This window comes from Gymnogyps californianus, chromosome 8 (genome assembly GCF_018139145.2).
Source record: "Gymnogyps californianus isolate 813 chromosome 8, ASM1813914v2, whole genome shotgun sequence".
Lineage (NCBI taxonomy): Eukaryota > Metazoa > Chordata > Aves > Accipitriformes > Cathartidae > Gymnogyps > Gymnogyps californianus.
The window spans coordinates 8,054,632-8,073,221 of NC_059478.1; the positions used below are offsets into that span (position 1 = coordinate 8,054,632).

The 18,590-nt window shown below is 57.2% G+C and overlaps 2 protein-coding genes across 2 annotated transcripts in view; one reads left to right on the forward strand and one right to left on the reverse strand.

The window, feature by feature from the left end:
• The window catches only part of DNM3 (dynamin 3), a 182,920-nt gene extending 181,804 nt beyond the window's left edge, over positions 1–1,116 (forward strand). The window contains exon 21 of the mRNA XM_050900709.1: positions 1,080–1,116. Coding sequence (XP_050756666.1) covers positions 1,080–1,116 — 37 coding nt within the window. The remainder of the gene's footprint in view (positions 1–1,079) is intronic.
• A 5,206-nt stretch (positions 1,117–6,322) lies between these two features.
• On the reverse strand, positions 6,323–7,345 carry PIGC (phosphatidylinositol glycan anchor biosynthesis class C). The gene has a single exon (XM_050901144.1). The coding sequence runs from the start codon at positions 7,310–7,312 to the stop codon at positions 6,434–6,436; it is 879 nt and encodes a 292-aa protein (XP_050757101.1). The 5' UTR covers positions 7,313–7,345; the 3' UTR covers positions 6,323–6,433.
• Between the last annotated feature and the right edge of the window lie 11,245 nt (positions 7,346–18,590).

The following is an 18,590-nucleotide window of genomic DNA, read 5'->3' on the forward strand; positions in this document are numbered from 1 at the left end:
TATGTCTGGAAGGGATTTCCCCCTGAAGTGGTTGTGTACAAATGTGCAGATGTCTTGATTACTCAATTCCTCCTTCAGATCAGTATGAGCCAAGTAACTGGAATCGGTGCTTGGAGGAGATGGTCTGTATGGCACAGGAAGCACAACAGCTTCCTACGGGAGAGGACGTTTCTCACTGAGCGCAGCAGTCGCTACATTGGTCCTTAGACAGGTTTTGGGAAAGGGGGGGGCAAAAGGCGGGATGAGCAAAGCAGGAACGTCGCCATTGTATTCACTTGCTTGCTGTAACGTTTGGAGATAATTTTTTTTTTTAACAGTCTTTAATGGCTATGCCTGAGGCAGTCTGTGCACTCCTCCTCAGTCAACAGCAGTGTCACACGTGTACCATCTGGCTGGAGTACGTTACATACCCCTGTATGAGTTTGGCTCCTGGCATGTTGGTCAGTGACGCGTCAGTGCTCTATGCTGGGTGACAGGAGGAGCATCTGCTCTTCTCTAACCGCTGCACTGGGCCATCAATTGCCAAGGTCTCTCCTGCTAGGGTTGGCAGTAGATTCATTGCACTGCCGTCAGCCACGTTTTTAACCTTCCCCAGCAATGTCCCCTCCAGATACCCCAATGCAGCCCATAGGCCATCTTGTTTGATCATTCCCGATTTCATCAGAATCTCACTTAAGAAAGGTCTACTCCAAGAACAGTGTTTGAAGCAGACAGTGGTGCAAATTTTAAGGTTGGCTGCGGAAAAGCTCTTCCAGAGGATATTACTTGCTGCGAGAAAACTAGAAAGCCTGTGACCAGCGACCTCCGCACTTGTGATGTGATTGTCCTAGTTCTCTGGCGCCAGCAAGTCAGATGGGAAGTGGTGAGGATGAAAGCCGAGGCTGAGCTGATAGCCAGCTGATTCTAATCTTGCTCTTGCTCTTTTCCTTAATGTGCATGTTCTGTGCCTTTTTCTCTTAACCCATTTTATTAAGATAATTTTGTATATGAGTCATTTTATTATATCTTGACCTTTTGTTTTAAATCTCTTCTCCCCCCCATCCCCATGAATTTTGGGTTATTTCTTGTCTTTTTCCTAGGCGACCTCCACCAGCTGTTCCAGGAAGATCATCCTAACACATGCATTTCTTTTTTGTTACGTGCAATCTGTCTTTTTTTTTTTTTTTGCCCAAAATTATCTTTAATTTGCACTAGCCTATTTGTAAATGAAAGATTTTATTTTCAGATGTCAATGATAAGCCTGGATATAAAGAAAATAAAAATTCTGACTACAAAATGAATGTGTGCTGGTTTTCTGTTGAAGGGTCTACCCACTCTTTCTCAAATGGAGCCATTCATACCCCATGGAAGAAATTGCCCGGGCTCTGTGGAGACTCCCACCCTCCGAGGTGGTGGAGGGAGGGACGTACTGCTGGGATTCCACCGCTGCTTCTGAATTCATTAACCACCAGGATTGCTCCGTATAAATGGCTTTGGCTTAGCCTTAGCAGGAAGAAGAGCCAGCTTCTTTAACAACAGAAGAGTCCTAAAACATGTCTCACACGCCAGCGGCAGCACCTGGCTGAGTGGAAAGTCAAAGGAGAAGATTACAGCAGTCTCTAGACTGATGAATCTGCACAATTATAAATAAATCGCAGCTGCTCTGACCATTTTTTTCAAGCTAAACCTCTGAATTCCTTGCGAGCTGACCTCATTGGAGCATCTGAGCTCAGACAGCTGTAAGTAGCTACCTCTGGGATTCCAAATGTGTCTGTCCCTATGGGAAAGATAAAACCTGGGATTTAACATTTAGAAGATGTGCTTGTTTTGGGTGCCAGAGAAGTATATGGAGAGTAAGTCTAAAAAAAGGGAAAACTGATGGGGTTTGTTGACTTTTTTTCTCATATGAAACCAAAGAAGGGATATCTCACAAACCACGCAGATAAATGAGAAGGCACTGCACAGATATGAACTGGAGGCACAACGCAGCGTCAGGGCTCCAGCCCGTTGTTTCAGGAGCACGAACAAGACATGTCTTTGTAGTAGGAAGTTCACGGGGAGAGGGAGCTGCAGTGGTGCTGCTCAGGGGAGGGGGGCAGGAGAGCGGAGGAGATCAGTATCGTGTGTGTAGAAGGGGCCTGACAACACACCGCCTGTGCTCGGTTTCAAGCCAGGTCTGACACAGCTTTGCTGAGTTTGGGCAATTCCTCTTGTTCCAGCTGATTTAGGTCCCTGCCGACCTCTCGTATATCCAGGGAGCTGCTGAACCACCTGTGTGTGCTGGTAAACACCAGACACTGAGTTTGCTCAAATTATAAGGGGGTGCGAGCCCAGAGAGCTGTAGACTTACACGGATTTTTCTTTCTTCTCACTTTGACTTTGTCTTTTGGTAGAGTACAACAGAAGAAATAGCAATTATATTAGCAAAAAGGGGAAAAAAAACCCCAAAACAACAGAACTACAGCAATTCTTAGGAGAGGGAGATAAATACATTCCTGCTAGACCTTTGAACTGCATGTGCTGAACTGGGAATTGGTAGAGCTGGAAAGAGTACAGTGATGGGCAAGGTGCTTCCCAGCACCCTGGGAAAAGGGAGAAATGGAGGCTCCTAACAGTCCCACGAACACAACTGTCCCAAGAGTAGGGGATGAGGAGGGGAGCTCAGACTGGCTGTATCTTTCATCTGTGGAACTCGTCGCTGTCAGGTACTGAGGCAAAAAAACCTCAGCAGAGTTCAGGAATTGTGTATTTTCAGGACTACTACAGAAACAATGGCGTTTGTACCCAGCGAGCTCTTGAGGAGGTCCTGGCCATGCTTTACCTCTCAGGTAAGAGGGAATGGGAACAGGCTGAATTTCACACGCTGCTTTTTTTCCACGTTGTTAAAATATCTGTTCTGCACTGGGGGAAGCTCTCACTGCATTCCCTCTGGGATACGGCATGGTACCAACAGATGAACCAACAACAAATCAAAGGTGGCTGATATTTTACTTGTATGGCCTTACCTACAGCACCCCAACCAGGAGCTGCTGCTGTCCTCCTAGCTGCCAGCTGACCTCCATGCATTAGGCTGTAAGGCACAAACTTCTTTCTTGGGGCATTTTATGGTGTTAAACCTTTCACAGAAATCTTTACCTTCTTCTGAAGTATTGGATAAAAAATATTGTTGGAAACAGGACTCCGAACTTCATGGTTTTCTGGTAGCTATTCCTAAAATCTCCTAAGTAGAAAGACAAAGGTATTGGTGCGCTGGGAAACCTTGGCACGTTCTTTAGCATGAACTCACGGGATGACTTTTTGAAGAAGCTGTTGAACCTTGTCTGTGCTATTTCCACCCTGCAATGATACAGGTTCTGTGGCTAGGTGGAGAAGGCTCAGGGTGCCGCACCAGCTGGCAGCAGCATGCGTCCTAGGCTGCTTTTCAATGGACGGGTTAAGACCAAAATCCTGGTTTGGTTTCCTGATCATTCACGTTCTTGCCGTTGCGTCTCGCATCATAAAGCTGAGAAAAGCTTAGTGATTACTGTGGGAATTGAAGAGATATAAAGATCTTACCTTCAAAGACTAAAGCTTCACTCTTTTCAGGCTTCCCAGATCCAGTCTCCCACGTGGGGAGGGACGCAGGCCCCTGACAGCACGGTGTGGGTGGCTGACGCTTGCCTTTCCCTGCAGCAGAGGCTGTAGATGGAGATTCCAGACGGCACGTGTCAGCGGCTCCCCCAGGAGCAAGGCTTATCCCCAGCCAGTTTACAATTACTCGCATTTGGCCAGCTTCAAATCAAAAGAAAATGTCCCATTGAAGTACTCGATCTCAGTAGACTTGGAAACTTAAGAGAAAGAAACTGCACTTCCTCGTAACGCAAAATGACATTTAACTCTTTAGAGTTGGGTGATGATGATTTGGTTGCATACAAACTGAGAAGGACCTGTTTCTTTGGTCTCAGCATGTGCTTCATCAGAGAAGCCGCAGAACGGTATGCTCAGGTAGCAAATGCTCAAAGAGCATCCAGCTTTACTGCTGAGCTGGGCATAGAGTTATGGCAAAGGTTTGTTCTGTAGAGAATATTCTCACCTCGGGCATGAAGACAGTCATAATGGCTATTTGTTCAGCATCTTAAATAACTTCAGCAGCATTGCAGAGCATGTGTCCTCAGGAGAAGGTCAGAGAAGTCCTAGGGAAACTCTGCCTGGCCTTTGCGTCTCCTCCTCTCCTCTCCCTGGCGCTCTCTTGCATTTTTCCCTCCTTCAAAGTCACTTTCTGCATCCAGGCCATGGACTGGGCTTTACATTTTCATCTCCCAGGTTAGGGAGAGCAGGGTATCTGCGTGGGCAAGCTAAGGGGAGGGCTAAGCCTTTCCCCAGGGGATCTCTGGGCAAGGACTGAGGCTGAGGAGGAGGTGAAGGGAGGGGTTGGGCGGAGCAGAGAGGCCTGGGGCTGCGGGCAGGGATGAAACTGCCTGCGGCGGGCTGGATGGGACACATCCTGCATCCTGCCTGCAGCCGGGCGGACGGGGCCTGCCGCATCAATCGAAGCCCAGGGATCTGCACAGGTGATCCACTGGGTTCCAGCTGTGGCTGAGGCGACGGTGGCAGTCTGCGCTCGTCTCCACCTGGAATGTCTGGGTAGTTGATGTTTGCACTTTTCCTAACCCAGAGCTGGTTTTGAGAGTCTGAATTTGGGAAGAGTATTTTTGGGGAAATATTTTTCCTTGGGGGAATGGGTGCAGCAGAAACTCTGCTTTCTTGTAGCCTCTACCGTGACAGACATTAACAACAGGCGCCAGGCAGGCTAGATTTGATATACTTTTGATTTACACTCAAGCCTTGCCCTACCGATGGACTCTGAATCCGCTTTGGATGGCAGCGTTACAATGGCATTAGCTCAGCGCGAGATGGGACATGCCAGTTGCTGAGCAGCTCTCTGGGAAACCTCCCTGTGCAAAAAAAAAGGGTCTTCTTCCCAAAGAACTAAAAAATGTCATCTTGACTGTGATCATCTGGCTACTCTGTCCTCCCTGCGAAACTGGAGCACGGGCTCTAAACTTCCGCAGGTTTTAATTAAAACCAAAAGGAGATGTAGTCATCACCATGACGACAACAGCAACATTTAACACTTGGCAAGAGCCGTAACAAAGCACTGGAGGTGTTGGGGACTCTGCCGGGGGTTGCTCATTTCCGAGAAAGCCCAAGGAGCGTGTGGCAAGCGCCCGCTCGCTGGGGTGAGACGCCGGCGCTCAAAGGGATGGGGTAAATCAAACAGAAAGTTGCGCTTCTGCAGCGTTGGGTTTCCAAAAGAAAAAAAGTTTCCTAAAAACCCGGGTTATGCCAAATGCATCCCTGCGAGGTGGGGCTGGGGCACGTATGTGCATCCCTTCCCTCTCACGGTGCCGGCTCTGCCGGGCTCTGCTCCCCGGGGCACCCGGAGCAGGGCCAGGGCTGGGCTGCCAAGGGACGGTCCCAGATGGGAGCAGGGAAAGGGAAAGCGCCAGGGAAGCCCTCCCAGCACCGGGGCTGGCTCATCCTGGCCTGGCCTCCAGCGGGACTTCTTTGCCGGGAGCGCCCTCTGTTGCGGTGTGTGTGGTGCCGGACAGACAGCCGCTGGACAGACGGTGCCGGAGAGGACCTCGATGGGCCCTGCCACTGTCGCGGCAGCCTGGCATCTCCCCAGCCGGTGGGTGCACCCGCAGGGCTCCGTGCTGAGCTCCATCCCTCTGGCTCGGGGTCTGGCCCTGTGGCGAGGCCAGATCCGCCTCTGGGAGGGAGTTAGAGGGGGGAGGAAGGCGTCTTGCCCCCCCCACACCCCTCTCTTAAAGGACTGAGGGTAATGTGGTGTCTGGCAGTGTTGTGAGGCTATTCCGGCATCGGTGACCAGCTGGGTGCAAGTGAGCAGGGCTCTGCACCGCACCCGTCCCAGGTGCCCTCGTGCTCGGTCCTGCAGGTCCAGCAGCACCCACCACCCTGCACCTCCGCCCTGCCCACAGCAACCCTCACCCAGCCCCCTTCTCCTCCAGCCCTCCCGGGGAAATGCTGTCAGTCCCCATGACACACATAGAGGTCCCTGGGGCTGAGGACCTCCATGGGCACGTTGTGGGGCACATCTCAGGCAGATGTGCGTTTCCGTGTGGCATTTCTGCTCGGGGGAAGCACACCCCCCCCTGCACCCCCCCAAATGCAGGTATGGGTCTGCGTGGCCAGAGCACGCACTGCCCCACTCGCCTGCGCCCTGAGCTGCTGCACGGGCTGGCCGCTCTGTGGGGTTCAGCTCCTTCCTTTGCCAAAACCAAGCAGCTCGGGTCTGGAAACAGATGCTGAGGGTAACGCAAACATGGTCCTCGTTGCTGTGCGAGACGCTTTATTGGGCTGGTGTCCTCCCCCCAGGGCTGTCCCCCAGCAAGGACCTTTGCACTGTGAGCACTGCTCACAGCAGAAAGTCCCCTCTCCCCCTGGGCCAGGCCTACATGAGGAACCTGGAGAGGTCCTCCTTGATTTCAGCCTCGTCCCACGGCCCGTGGATGTTGTCCTTGTGCAGCTGAAGGCGGATGAGGCAGTAAGGGCAGAGGCAGGAGACGGCGAGCAGCAGTGAGGCAAAGAGCACGGCACCCACGCTGGAGACGGTGGCCAGCCCCGCCAGCGCTGCCAGTGCGAAGAGCACCGTCACCCCCACGTAGCATCGGGGTGTCTGGGCTTTCAGCTTCTTCTGCAGCATGGGCCAGAGGGCAAAGATCTGCATGGCAAAGGTGACCATGACGAAGGCGTGGAGGGAGCGAGGCAGGCGGGAAGCCAGGCACACCGAGGCAAAGATGGCCATGTTGAGGGACAGCGTGCTGGAGACAATGGCGGCGTTGGCACCGTAGTCGAAGAAGATGAGGTGACCGAGGAGCATGAGGGCCGACATGGCGTAGATAGTGTCCGTGCTGATGGACTCTGTCAGCGTCTTCAGCACCGGCGAGAAGCCGTAGGTGAAGGCGGCGAACACCAGCGTGCTCTTCAGGTCGGCCCACCGCGGCCGCCCACTCTCCCGCCGCCCGGCCCCGCCGTCCACGGCGTCGAAGAGGACATAGCCGAGCAGGGAGGAGACCAGGGCCGCCCCGAAAAGCCCCTGCGGGCTCAGCGTCCCGGCGTCCATGTACCACCAGGTGACGACGAAGACGCAGACGCTGCACAGCTGCTGCACCACCGCTCCCGACTGGAAGACGACGGCCCGGTACCGGTACCGGCGGGCGTGCACGTTCTTCCGCAGCTCCTCCAGGAACCGCTGGTCCACGTAGTTATCGGGGAAGGGCTGCCGCTCGTACAGCACCTTCTGCCACCGCCGCCCGGGGACCGGCTCCATCTCCCCGGGCCGGGGCCTGGGGCGGGGGGACGGGGACGGACGGGACGGCGCTCCTCCGCCGCACACGCACCGGCGGCCCCGGCCCCGCCGCCTCCGCCGGGCCCCGGTCGCGGCGCAAAGGACGCCGGGGCGCTCGCGGCTGCCGCCTGCCGGCGGGAGCCCCCAGCAAACGGTGCCGTTTCCCCAGCAGCCTATTCCGGGGCGCGGAGGGGGGGGGATGTTAGGGGAGACCCCAGCTCCGTGCCAGGATCTGGCCGTCCTGAGCGCCACAGCGCTTATCCTGCAGCCAGGCTTCGGCATGGAGGTGCTGCTGGGGCTGCTGCGCTCTGCCCGTCCCGTCCCCCCCCCCAAACCGGCCAGGCCGCAGGAGGTACCGCCGGCCCCGCGGGAAGGAGGGGTGCTCCCTGCTGCAGTCCTGGCTGGTCCTGCCGCGGCCCCCACACCGGCCGTGCCCACGCACCGTGGCAAAGGGCTGCTGGGGGGGGGGCGCTCCTCCAGCCCCAGTGTGCTATCTTGAAGCGGCCCTCAAGAAGGGCACAGCCGGTCGGCGGGATTTGGTCTGGCCCTCTCTGTGCTTGGACATACCCGTGTGTGTCCGGCCTCGCTGCTCGGTGAGTGACCCCAGCTCATGTCACAAGCCCCACTCCCCGTCCCGGCCCGGTGAGGCACCTGCTTTTCTGGCCAAACCAGGCTCCAGCACCCACGTCAGGGAATGTGGGTGTGATGCTGCGAGCACGGGTCGCCTTTCCCCTGCAGCTCCTGGCTGCTTGCAGCTTGGTCCTGCCCTGCTCCCTGAGCCTGCTGGCACCCTCGAAAAGCAGAGAGGAGCGGGAGGAGGAAAGGGAGAAGTCGCGGCTGAGCAGGGGGCCGAGAGGTGCGGCTCTACAGGGACACCCATCTCCTGCACTGCCCATCCCCTCGCCAAAGGGACCGAGCTAGCATGCAGCGAGGGGACTGGGGAACAAAAAAGGATGAGGGGAGGTTTCGTGGAGGCAAGAAGCGTTTTCCCTAAGTGTGTGTGTGTGTTTGTGCTCAGGTCAGAGCCTTCCCAGCCCCGGAGAGGTGCTTGCTGCGGAGGAGCTGCTTACTTTGGCCTCTCTCGAGAGGCCTCAGCCCGGGGTAGAGCAGCCCTGAACACTGCCCTGTTTGTGCTTCAGGAAGGGGCGTTCGTGACTGTCCTGTCACGGTGGGAGCAGGCGAAAGAGCTGACAGTTGTTTCCCCCCCCAGCCCTCACATGTTCCCCTTCGCACAGGCAGGAGCCAGCCAGCGCCTGCCGCTGTGGACTCTCCAAGCAGGATCCCACCTCGTCCAGATACGTGCGGAGCAGCAGGTATCACCCACACTGCTGGTGTGCCTTCGGGGGGGCCTCGGGCTGAGGCACCCCGTGGTGACATCTAAAAAGTGCCACCTCCCAGCCCCATATCATTGCACTTGCTCCGCAGGGCAGGAGCAGCAGCTCACCCTGTGCAGGTACCCCATGCCAAGGGGCGAAGCCGGCAGCCTCCAAGCCAGGATGGAGCTGGACTCAGTTTTAGCTGCCCTACCTAAAAGCCCCCATCCCCACACTTTGCACGGAGCTGTGTGTGTGCCTCCATGCGCACAAGCTGGTGCCCACGGAGACAGGGAGTGCTGCCAGCTCCTGTGATTGCTGGCATTCCCTTGAAGCCCAGGGCCTGGGAACTTGAGATTTTGAACGAAATGTCTTTCTCCCAAAGTCGCAGAATAAAGCTGGGGCGTGCAAGAGAAAAGCTCGGAGGGCAGCGTGCCCCTCCTGCTCCCCTGAGAAGTGCCACGGCCACCACGGCGGAGGGACGCCACATCCCATGGGCACGGGCAGGGCAATGCTGCGCTCTCGCTGCGAGTAGGTTACGGCAGGCTTGGTTTGACTTGGCCCTGGGCTCTTGTGCGTAACTGCGATGCTCTGGGAACTGGGAACAGTGGGCTGGGGCTGGGGCTGGGGCATGATGCTGCCTCTGTGTGGTCAGGTCCATCTGGAAACCCCAGTGGAGGGCGGAGAATAGAGGCGAGGGGTGCTTCTTGTGCCCCTTGAAATCTCCTCCGCTGTGGGCCACCAGAGTCCCCCTCGGAGGCAGGGAGAGGCGGGAGACTGCTGCTGGTCGGTGACTCGCAGCATCCCCGAGCCGCGCCGGGCGATGCCAGCCATGGCGGTGGCAAAGCAAAGCCCCTCTGGGAGATGCCAGCACAGCAGCTGTAGCCCCCCATGGGGTGCCCAGCCACGGGACAAGGGGATCACCCTGGCGCTGGCTCCGCACCCTTGGCAGCGCCGACCCAGTGCTGAGACCCACAGGGCCTGGCGCCCACTTGGTGCTTGGGAGACCCCAGCGGGCTGCGGCGCGAAGCAGCTGCCGCTGCTGCGCTGGCACCGTGTCCCCGCGGGAGGGGACAGCGTGTGCTCTGCCACGGTGTGAACGCACCGCCCACAGTCCAAAGGGCAGCTCAGCCCTGCCCGGGTGGCCCAGACTTTGCCGGCAGGGGAATGACTCACCTGCCTGCACAACAGTCCTAGACCGGCCATGGGACCCGCCACGTCACCATCCGTCCCTGCCGGTCAGAGGGGAACGTGCGCCGTGGAGTCACCCCTCAGCCCTCCTTGGAGTCACCCCTCAGCCCGTCTGGGGCTACGTGGCCGGCGGGGCTCTCTTGACGGGGACGAGCAGTAGCTAAGGTCAAGGATGCAAAAGCCCTTTGTGAACATCTTAATTCCCACTCTGGATTCCATGCAACAAGGCCTCCCTCATCTCACGATTAGGTGTCCCCAAGTGCCACCGGCCTCTGGAGAGGCTGTAAGATGGCGAGTGCTTTGAGACCCTCTGCTGAAAGGCAGGAATGAGGAGCTGGACGCCATGGCACTACAAACTCTGTATGTGCTGAGGATCTGTGGGCTTGGCTGTCCCCTGCCCTTCGCAAAGGGACCCCACTGCGGATTTGTTTAGTGTCTGCCGGGCTCCGAATGTTTGAATACGCTGCTAAAGCTGTTTGGAAGGAAGGCTGGAAAAGGTGACAGGCTGGGACTGAAATAGCTGGGATTGATCTAGACCTCCACTGGAGATATTTGAATATCAAAGTATTGAGGGCACTGCACCCCCCACCGCCGGCTCGGGGCTGCCTCCAGGTGTGCCTGCTTCTCCTCAGGGTGGGACCATCGCTTGTGCCGCAGAGAAGGAGGCTTCAAAATAACTAAACAGCACACCCTGCTTAGCGTTTGAGCTTGCCTGAGGCTGCATGGATGAGGGCGAATCCTGCACCTCTCCACGTCCCTCGGCCGGGGCTCTTCCCCTGCATCCCGCCCGTGTCACCCCGCGGGGGACAGGGCTGCCCCAGCTGCAAGTCTGTAATGGCGCCAGCAGCTTTGCAGGCTGCCTCGCGGTGTGGGCTCCGTCCTTCTTGCCATCCCTCTGCAGCGAGCGGTGCCTGCAAGGGTTGTGCTGCGTGTCCCGGGTTGCTGCGGCGGAGCTGGGTCCCTCCATGGGCCTGGGGCAGTGGCAGGGACGGGGCTGCCTGCGAGCGCAGCTATGGACGCTCGGGCTTCGTTTCTCTGCCACGCGATCCCCCAGCCTTCCCCTTTGACCCTGGAGCCAAACCCTCCCTCCGCAGGAATGTTTTCCGGGGGGAGGTTGGCGCAGCTCCAGCTGCTGAATTTTTCCATGCCCAGAGACCGTCTCCTGCCTTAAATGTCCCCATAACATGGGCTGTGTCTGCTCTCCTGCAATCACCTCTTTAAGGATTTTTTGCATCCAGTCCCCAGCAAAGAGTGGGTCGACACCAGGCCAGCGCCTTGCAGCTGGGCTGAGCTCTGTCGGGGAATGCTGGGGCACACGGGGCTGGTTGCCCTTGGGTCCCCCACAGCGGTGTGCCTGGGTATGGGGGAGTCCGGTGCTGCTCCAGCTCTCCCAAACATCTCCTTTCCCTGTGTGCAGGTCAGATTTCCTGGATCCAGGCCCGCATCCCGGTCCCAGGGGGACCTGGGCCACTGGCAGCATGTGAGCCAGCAGCGGCATCCCCTGTGCAGAGACACCCTTGCCGTGGGCAGCCCGTGCCACCGAGGGATGCTCCTGGGCCCCCTCAGGCACAGCTCCTGCCCATGGCCTCGCTGGCCAGACCCAGCTGAAGCTGCCCGGACCCCCGAGCCCTCCTGCCCTCCGCAGCATCTTCCACCACCTAGGAAGCCTCCCTGCAAGCTTGGGTGAGGGATGCTCTGTCCCATACAGGCTCAGCAGAGGCCGCACTGGCCCTGGCTACGTGCCACGGTGCTGGTGGTGCAGCCAGGGCAGAGAGCGTGCCACGATACCTGCGGGTCTCCATCCCGAGGCCGGACAGCATGGGAGCACCAGGAGCTCCTGGCGGGGACGTCACCGGTTTCGGTGTCAGAGCTCCCTGTCCCAGGCAGGTAATTTCCAGAACACAGTCTGCCCTATGGAGAGGAGCCTGCCCCAGGGCACAAGCCAGGACCTTGCTGGAGACCCCGTGGAGGCATTCCCAGGTGAACGGCCCCTGCCCAGGATAGAGAGGACCTAAATGCTGGTGAGTCGCCATTTTCCCTCATGGCAGCGTCTTAGGGGCACGGGGAACAGGCTGGGCAAGACATGGGGGCTTGCAGGGGAGAACAAGGGCAGTGGGAAGGGAGGCAGAGCAGCCAGGGAAGGGGGAAGCTAGTACCCTCCCAGGCAATGAGCTGAGACGAGGAGGTACTGAGGCTCCTGGAGAAACCCAGCGATGCTGCTCAGGGCTGGGGAGAGTGGTCCAGGAAATTGGGATTGGGCCTGAGGCGCCCAGGCTGGACAGGCATCTGCCAGGGTGAGGTTTGGGATTTACTGGGCCTGTTACAGGGGGAGAAGGATGGGAAAGCTGCTGTGGAGCTGGATTGAGGAACTGAGGCAGGAGAGACGCGATGTGGAAAGGCACACGCTTGCAGGGACATGACCTCTGGAAGACACAGCCTCTGGGGTGGCTGCGAAACTGAGCTCCCTTGGTCCTGGCATTCCCCGGCGGTCAGCACGGATCGGTGAAGCCCCGTGGCAAAACACCCTCGCCACCACCTGTGCTGGGCTCCAGGCAGAGGGACAAGCCGGCGCGGCTGGGGTCCCGGCCAGCTCCAGGGCAGTGGGTCACTCGGGTCCCGTTTTGTAGGGGAACTCCATGAAGGTCAAGCTGTCACCTAGTGAAGATGTTTCTGGTTTTTTAATCTGCTTTAAAAAAAAAAAATCCCTAGGAAACTGCAGCCAAAAATGATGTCAACGATGCGCTCCGCCAGCTGCAGGGTGCTCCAAGGTGGGACGAGTCTGTACTTCAGGTAAGCTCAGCTCAACCCTCAGCCGTATGTGGCATGCCCCTGAAGAACAGACATGGGGAGGAAACCAGACCTTGCTCTGGACAGGGGTGAAAAACTAAAGCCTGCCTGTGGGACCTGAGCGTGGGTTGTCATGAAAGCTGGAAGGTGAAAAATGTCCAAGATTTAAGATTCAGGAGTGAGGACGGTCTTATGGTTCACACGGGTGTCCCCGACACCCGGCAGAGCAGGGTTGGGGCTCTGGAACAAAGCTTTGCTGAGTGATTTCTGACTCCGTTCCCCTTTGTTTAGCCCCAAATTTGAAGGGTGGGGATGGGATGTGAAGTGCTGACCCAGCTCTGCCGCAGTCGGTGAAAAGGCATCAAGAGCTGCAGGTGGCAAAACACTGAAAAACCCAACTCCCCGGAGGGCAAAACCAACGTACCATTGGGGAGAGCTGGTAAGCAGGGTGGTGGTTGCTGGAGCCACGGCTGGAGCCACGTGCCAGCTCTCCAGTGCCAGCTCTCCATTACCCCGAGCCTTGTCCGGCAGCCACTTCCCTCCCCTTGCAGCTCTGGGACGCGGAGCAAGAGGCCCGAAGGGACCCAGTATTTCATAACGAGGTTTTTACTGTCTGCCCAGGAGATATGTTTGTTCTGCAGCTGTGCAGGTGCAGAGCAAGCCAGAAATAGAGGGAGAGGGGGACAGTGGATGAAACAGCGCATGCAAATGGGCCGGCTGGGGAAAAATTTGGCATGTACAGATGAAAAGAGGTTGTAAATCACTGTGAAAGGATCGTCCTCTGTGCTCACCTTCCCACTTGACTAGTAAAGAAGCTCTTGTTCAAACACAGCATGGCCTCAGCCTGGAAACACAGCAGTTTCAGAGGAGATACTCACCCCAGGAGCCCTTCCTGCCCTCTTCCCATGAACATCTATCTGGGGCCTCCAAGCAGGAGCCTGCGCACTTGGGAAGAGTGGTGCGATGTTGGGGCTGAGGTGTGTTTTACACACGCAGTGCTTCTCCCTGCAATACGAGCTCGTCCTACCCCAAAACGCAGGGAAGGAGGGTCCCCTGGGGCCGGCCCTGCAGGACATGCATGTTCCCCTGCAAGCATGTGGGTCCCCGAGGCGTGACACTCCCTGCTACCGGCCACCCCCTCACCCGCCTCCCTGTTTTTAAATATCTGCCAGGGAGGGGATGGAGCCAGGTGGGAATTTAGTTTATTTTAGTACTCGGTAAAAGGGGAAGGGAAGCAGCTGAGCCTGTGGCGTTCCCTGCGTGTGCCCAGCCGGCCCGTCTCATCTCTCACCCCCACCGCTTGTATCTGGCGGAGGTGCTGCTGCTCCTGCCCAGGCTGCGCCGCCCTCCCGGCACGCTCCTGGCACTGCCGTTCCAGGGCCCCGACCGCCCTCCCAGCCCCGGGGAGGGGGTGTCTCAGTTTTGGTTTTGCGTTGCGAAAGCCATGGATGTGCCGTCCTGCCGGATCACGTGCCTGCGACGTTGCCCGCTTTGGCCTCAATTTGCATGGGGCCATGGAGGAAACCCAGTGCCGTGTTGCACCGGGTGCTTTCCCGGCCCCCCCGCTCGCCCTCGGTGCTTATGGGCAGCTTCAGCCCACGCTGTCCTCCCAGAAATAAAGCCCCAAAAAAGCTGTACACCTCCGTCATGAAGTTTTGCCATTTCTCGGTTTCTGTAGAGAGATTTGCTTTTTCTTTTCCCAGGGGGTCTCAGCCGGCGGCTGCCAGGAAGCACCGGGGGGACCAGCAGGCGCAGCCGTTCACCCCGCTGGAAGGCCCTGGTCCCAAACCACGTTTCCATCGTGCAACCAAGAGTTAATTTTGATTCTCTGTGTCTCAGCTGCCAGCAGCCTTTGGACTTTCCCCACTCCATCAGCCCCCCCGGATGGCAAGAGCAGCCCCTTGGCTGCTGACCGCATTGTCTTCTCCGGCTGGCAGCGGGCAGCAGCCTCTGCACCGGCATTGCGGCATTGAGCCGAGATGCTGCTGAAGGTCGGACCTTGAAAGCCTGCCAGCCGGGCTAGGAGGAAGTGGGTCGCTTCTCCTTGAGGCCATTTTCCATCCATTCCCAAGCACCGGCTGTAGGAAACAGTGTTTTCTGTTGTGCGGGGGCTCTGTGGTCCCGAAACGGGGCTGGGAGATGCTGCGGCTTCCCGCTGCACCCTGCCTGGGCATCCCCACTGGAGCAATCATTTCGTCTCCTATTTCTAGGCAAAGTTAAAATTCAAATGAAGCCACATGAAATGAGCAAACCAAATACAAATGTTTTCAAAAGTGGAATTCCCATTTCAAATAATTTTCTTCATCTTACTTAATGTTTTGACTTTCAGGTTTTGAACCACTAAAGAGGGGGCTCAGAGCCAGGCGGAGGAAGTCTCTCTCTGGACCCGGCTGTGCCCCCCGAGAGCTGTGTGAGGGGTCTGAGCCTGCCGCAGGTGGTCCCGGCCAGGGCTCCGGTGCTTTTGGGAGCCATGGGACTGTCCCACCACCTACCCGTGCCAGATTTCAAGGCAGGGAGGGGGCCGGTTGGCTGGAGATCAGAGCAGTCACACTCCTACACACAGGCAGCCCCTGCCACGTGGCACTGTGTGCCATCGTCCCTGCCTGCCAAGAGGAGAGCTGCCCGCCGCTCCCCGGCACCGTCGCACACCGCCGCGCCGGCCCACGTTAAGTAAACCTAACGAGGCTCTGTGTAGAGCAAGCGTTTCAGTGACCCGGCCCGCAGGTATCTGCAGTTTGATCAGGCCGGTCACTGTGACCGCGGTCGCAGCCCAGCAGCCCGGCACGGCATCCCCTGGGTTTTAACCGATGCAAAGGAGGGGCGTGGGAGAGGGCATCGGTGTCTGTGCCGGGGGGATGTCCGGGACCCGCATTTGGGACCGCAGACGCACGGCCCTCACTGCAGGACAGCCCGGCAGCCCCAGCCCGGCAGAGGCATGACCTGAGCAGAATCACTGGTGCAAACTCCACCGACGGTCCCTGCCGCCTCAGTCCAGGGGTGAAACCCTGCAGCAACCCTCCCCAAAAATCCCGGATCTCGGAGACAGTTTATTGAGTGATGAAAGAGCAATTATCAGCTCGGCTGGAGGCAGAGTTGCTCCTGTGTGGTTTTGCAAGGAAAATGATTCCAACACCTTTTTTTTTTTTTTTTTTTTTTTTTTTTTGCACAGCTCGTTTCCCTTCGGTATGAATCGCAGAAGAAGTAAAAGAAATTCAGGATTTTTAAAAAGTTTTACACTGGTTTGCTGGATTCTCTCCTGCAAGTGGTTAACGGTTCATCTAAAGTCAGAGGAAGCTCTCTGAAGCAATCTTGCAATTTACAGCTTTTCCTTTACTAAATAAGAAACGGTCAGGAAATTAAACAGGAAATTGTGTCTAGAAGGAACAAAAGTTGTGTTGTCAGAACCTGCTTACGAAAGATTTACTTTATTTTAACCAGTAAGGAGCCAAGATCAATAGTCAGAAGAGGAAGAAGTTTGTGCGAATTAAATCACACATGAAAAAAACACCACTTGGGAAAACAAGAAGCCTTTGTAAAGAGCAGATAGGGATGAATGGGAGAGAAGGCTTAGCATCTGCATCAACCAAATGCTGGAAAGTGCTGAAAGACAAAGGCCCAGGGCGTAACCCAGGATCAGGTGTCTCTCCAGAAGTCAAACATTGCTCCACGGCCTCGGTGCCCAAATCTCTGAGAAATACTCTACAGCCTGTACAACACGCCGGGTCCATTTGAGTGTTAGAGTGCAATGGACAAGCATTGCCCCATCGCTGTGCTGGGTTTGAAGGTAAAACAGCAGCACCTCTTCTTTCCTCCCACTCAGAAACACGGCACCAAGGTGCCCTTGGGTGGCCACCTCCAGCTCTCCCTACCTGGGGTGCCGAGCACCACGGCCCGGCTTTTATTCCCGGTCAGCAGAGCGATGCTCGTCCTGCTGCCAATGAGACCTGTTGTGCTTTGCATGCTCACAGTCTTCCGCACCTGCACATGAACACTGCAGGCGTGAGAGTCCTCCCTGCCCAGGGGACGCAGGTACATGCACCATCGGGCGATGCAGTGGCTCGAATTCAGCCCCGCGGCAGGGCTCGCCCTCCATGGGAACTGCACCAGCTCGCTTCACCCCAGGATTTGGCCAAGAGAAGTTTGGCCAAGAGAAAGCCAAGACCCTGCTGCAAACGTGCAGCGCTTTTTGAGAATCCCATGCGAATGTTTGCTCCCAGGTAACCCTACAGTACGTTGGGCTTTCGGTTAATTATGGGTTCTAGTTGGGAGATTGGGTAATCTGTAATTTTTTTTTACCATTCTACTGCTCATCTTATCAGTGGTTGAGAAACAAGCTTAGCAAGCGCTGGTATGCAGGTATGTCAGAGGTGATGAATGGAGACTTCTGTCTGGCTGATGGCACCAGGCTCTTTAGGTGGACGCTTGTACCTGGTGGGGACTCACTCGAAGGGGCTTTTTCTTTGGGATCCTCCCTGGTCACTGTAATGGTTCCCCTGAAATGATCCATCCTCCGTGACAGCTCTTTAGCTGTGTTTGGTCTAAGCTGTATGTGATTAATCCCCAGCTGGTAACGGGACCGTAGCTTGCGGGAGCTGTGCCATTCAAGAGCAGCTGCACGGGCTGAGCCAGTGTGGCTTCACAGCCTTTTCTCCTCCTCTTGGGGAAAAGCTCTTGGCGAAGAGGCTGGAGGAATTACTGTCCCGGAAGGACGACAGAGGCTGACGACGGAGACGGTCCCACTGTAAGCTGTGGCGTGGCCCTGAGCAAAGCATCCCCTGCCAGCGCCAAGGCAAGTGCTCTGACTGGAAATACTGAGCAATGGGTTAATAAACGTTTACCAGCTCTTCTAGCAGACAGCTAAGCAGTTCTTTAAATCTCCAATGCCTTGCGGGTGGATTTCTCTACTGCTCTGGTCCTGGCCATCCCCAACACGCAGAGTTTGTGGCTGAGGCTGTGTTGGTGGGATGGGGAAGTGCGCTCTGCCTGCTGGGTGAGCTGGCCACGGGTGGATCCTCCAGTCGGAGGCAGGATGCCAGGTGTGCGGGTGTATGCCTTGCCCGGCATCTCCCTGTGCCGACACACTGCTCTCGCTCGAAAGGGAAGATACCAGAACTCTGGCAGCATCCATGAAGGAGACGAGTCCTTCATGCCTCCCTGGGGGTCATGTCCCGGCAGGAGGCAGAGGGAGGCAGCTGCAGCCAAAGCTCACATTGCCCTGCCTCTCTGCGGCACCTCCAGCACCGAAGGGGGAGATTTGGGGCACTCCCTGACATGGTTAAAACAGCTGCGGGTGGGACGTGCGCTGTTGCTCCCACAGCTCAGGGAATTTCCCACCGCCGAGGCAGCTCCCCGGGGCCAGCGCAGAGGCGCACCCCTGGGCACAGAGGCCTTCTGCACCCGCGCTGCTCTGGGCATGGCCCTGCTGCGGGTCCCCGGAGGCATGGTCGGGCCCTCCGCACCGTGTCTCTGCTCATAACCCTCCCGAGGACAGTCAGACGCCCACACGGCCACAGATCCACGCTGCTGCTGTGCCATGTCTTAGCTCTGGCGCTGCAAAAGGCTGAAGAAACCCTCATGGCAAAGGTGCTGGCTCACGCCCCGCTGGTGCCACGAAGCCGCTTCTCAGTGTTTTTCAGGACTCGCCTCGCTCCCGTAACCGGTTGGGCTGCTCCTGTGTCATCCCCACTCCTGGGGTGACAGGACCTGACCAGGGAGTTGAGCAGCGCTGGGGCAGCTGGGCTCACCGCTGACCCGCTGGGAGAGCCACCAGCGGGCTCTGCGGCCGGCACTCGTGCCGGGTACACAAAGCAAAGCCGCTCACTGTCAGAGCCGCCCTCCTGGCCGCTTTCATCTCGGTATAATCCATACTGCGGTCTAGCGAGCCCATTTTCCTCTGCTAGAGGTTCACGTTAAATCCTACGGGCTTCTTCCAAAACCTACCAGTGACTCGCACAGGAACTTCCTCCTGT

Bases quoted from the DNA above. Each gene is read 5' to 3' on its own strand.
- PIGC (XM_050901144.1), bottom strand. From the start codon at position 7,312: ATGGAGCCGGTCCCCGGGCGGCGGTGGCAGAAGGTGCTGTACGAGCGG.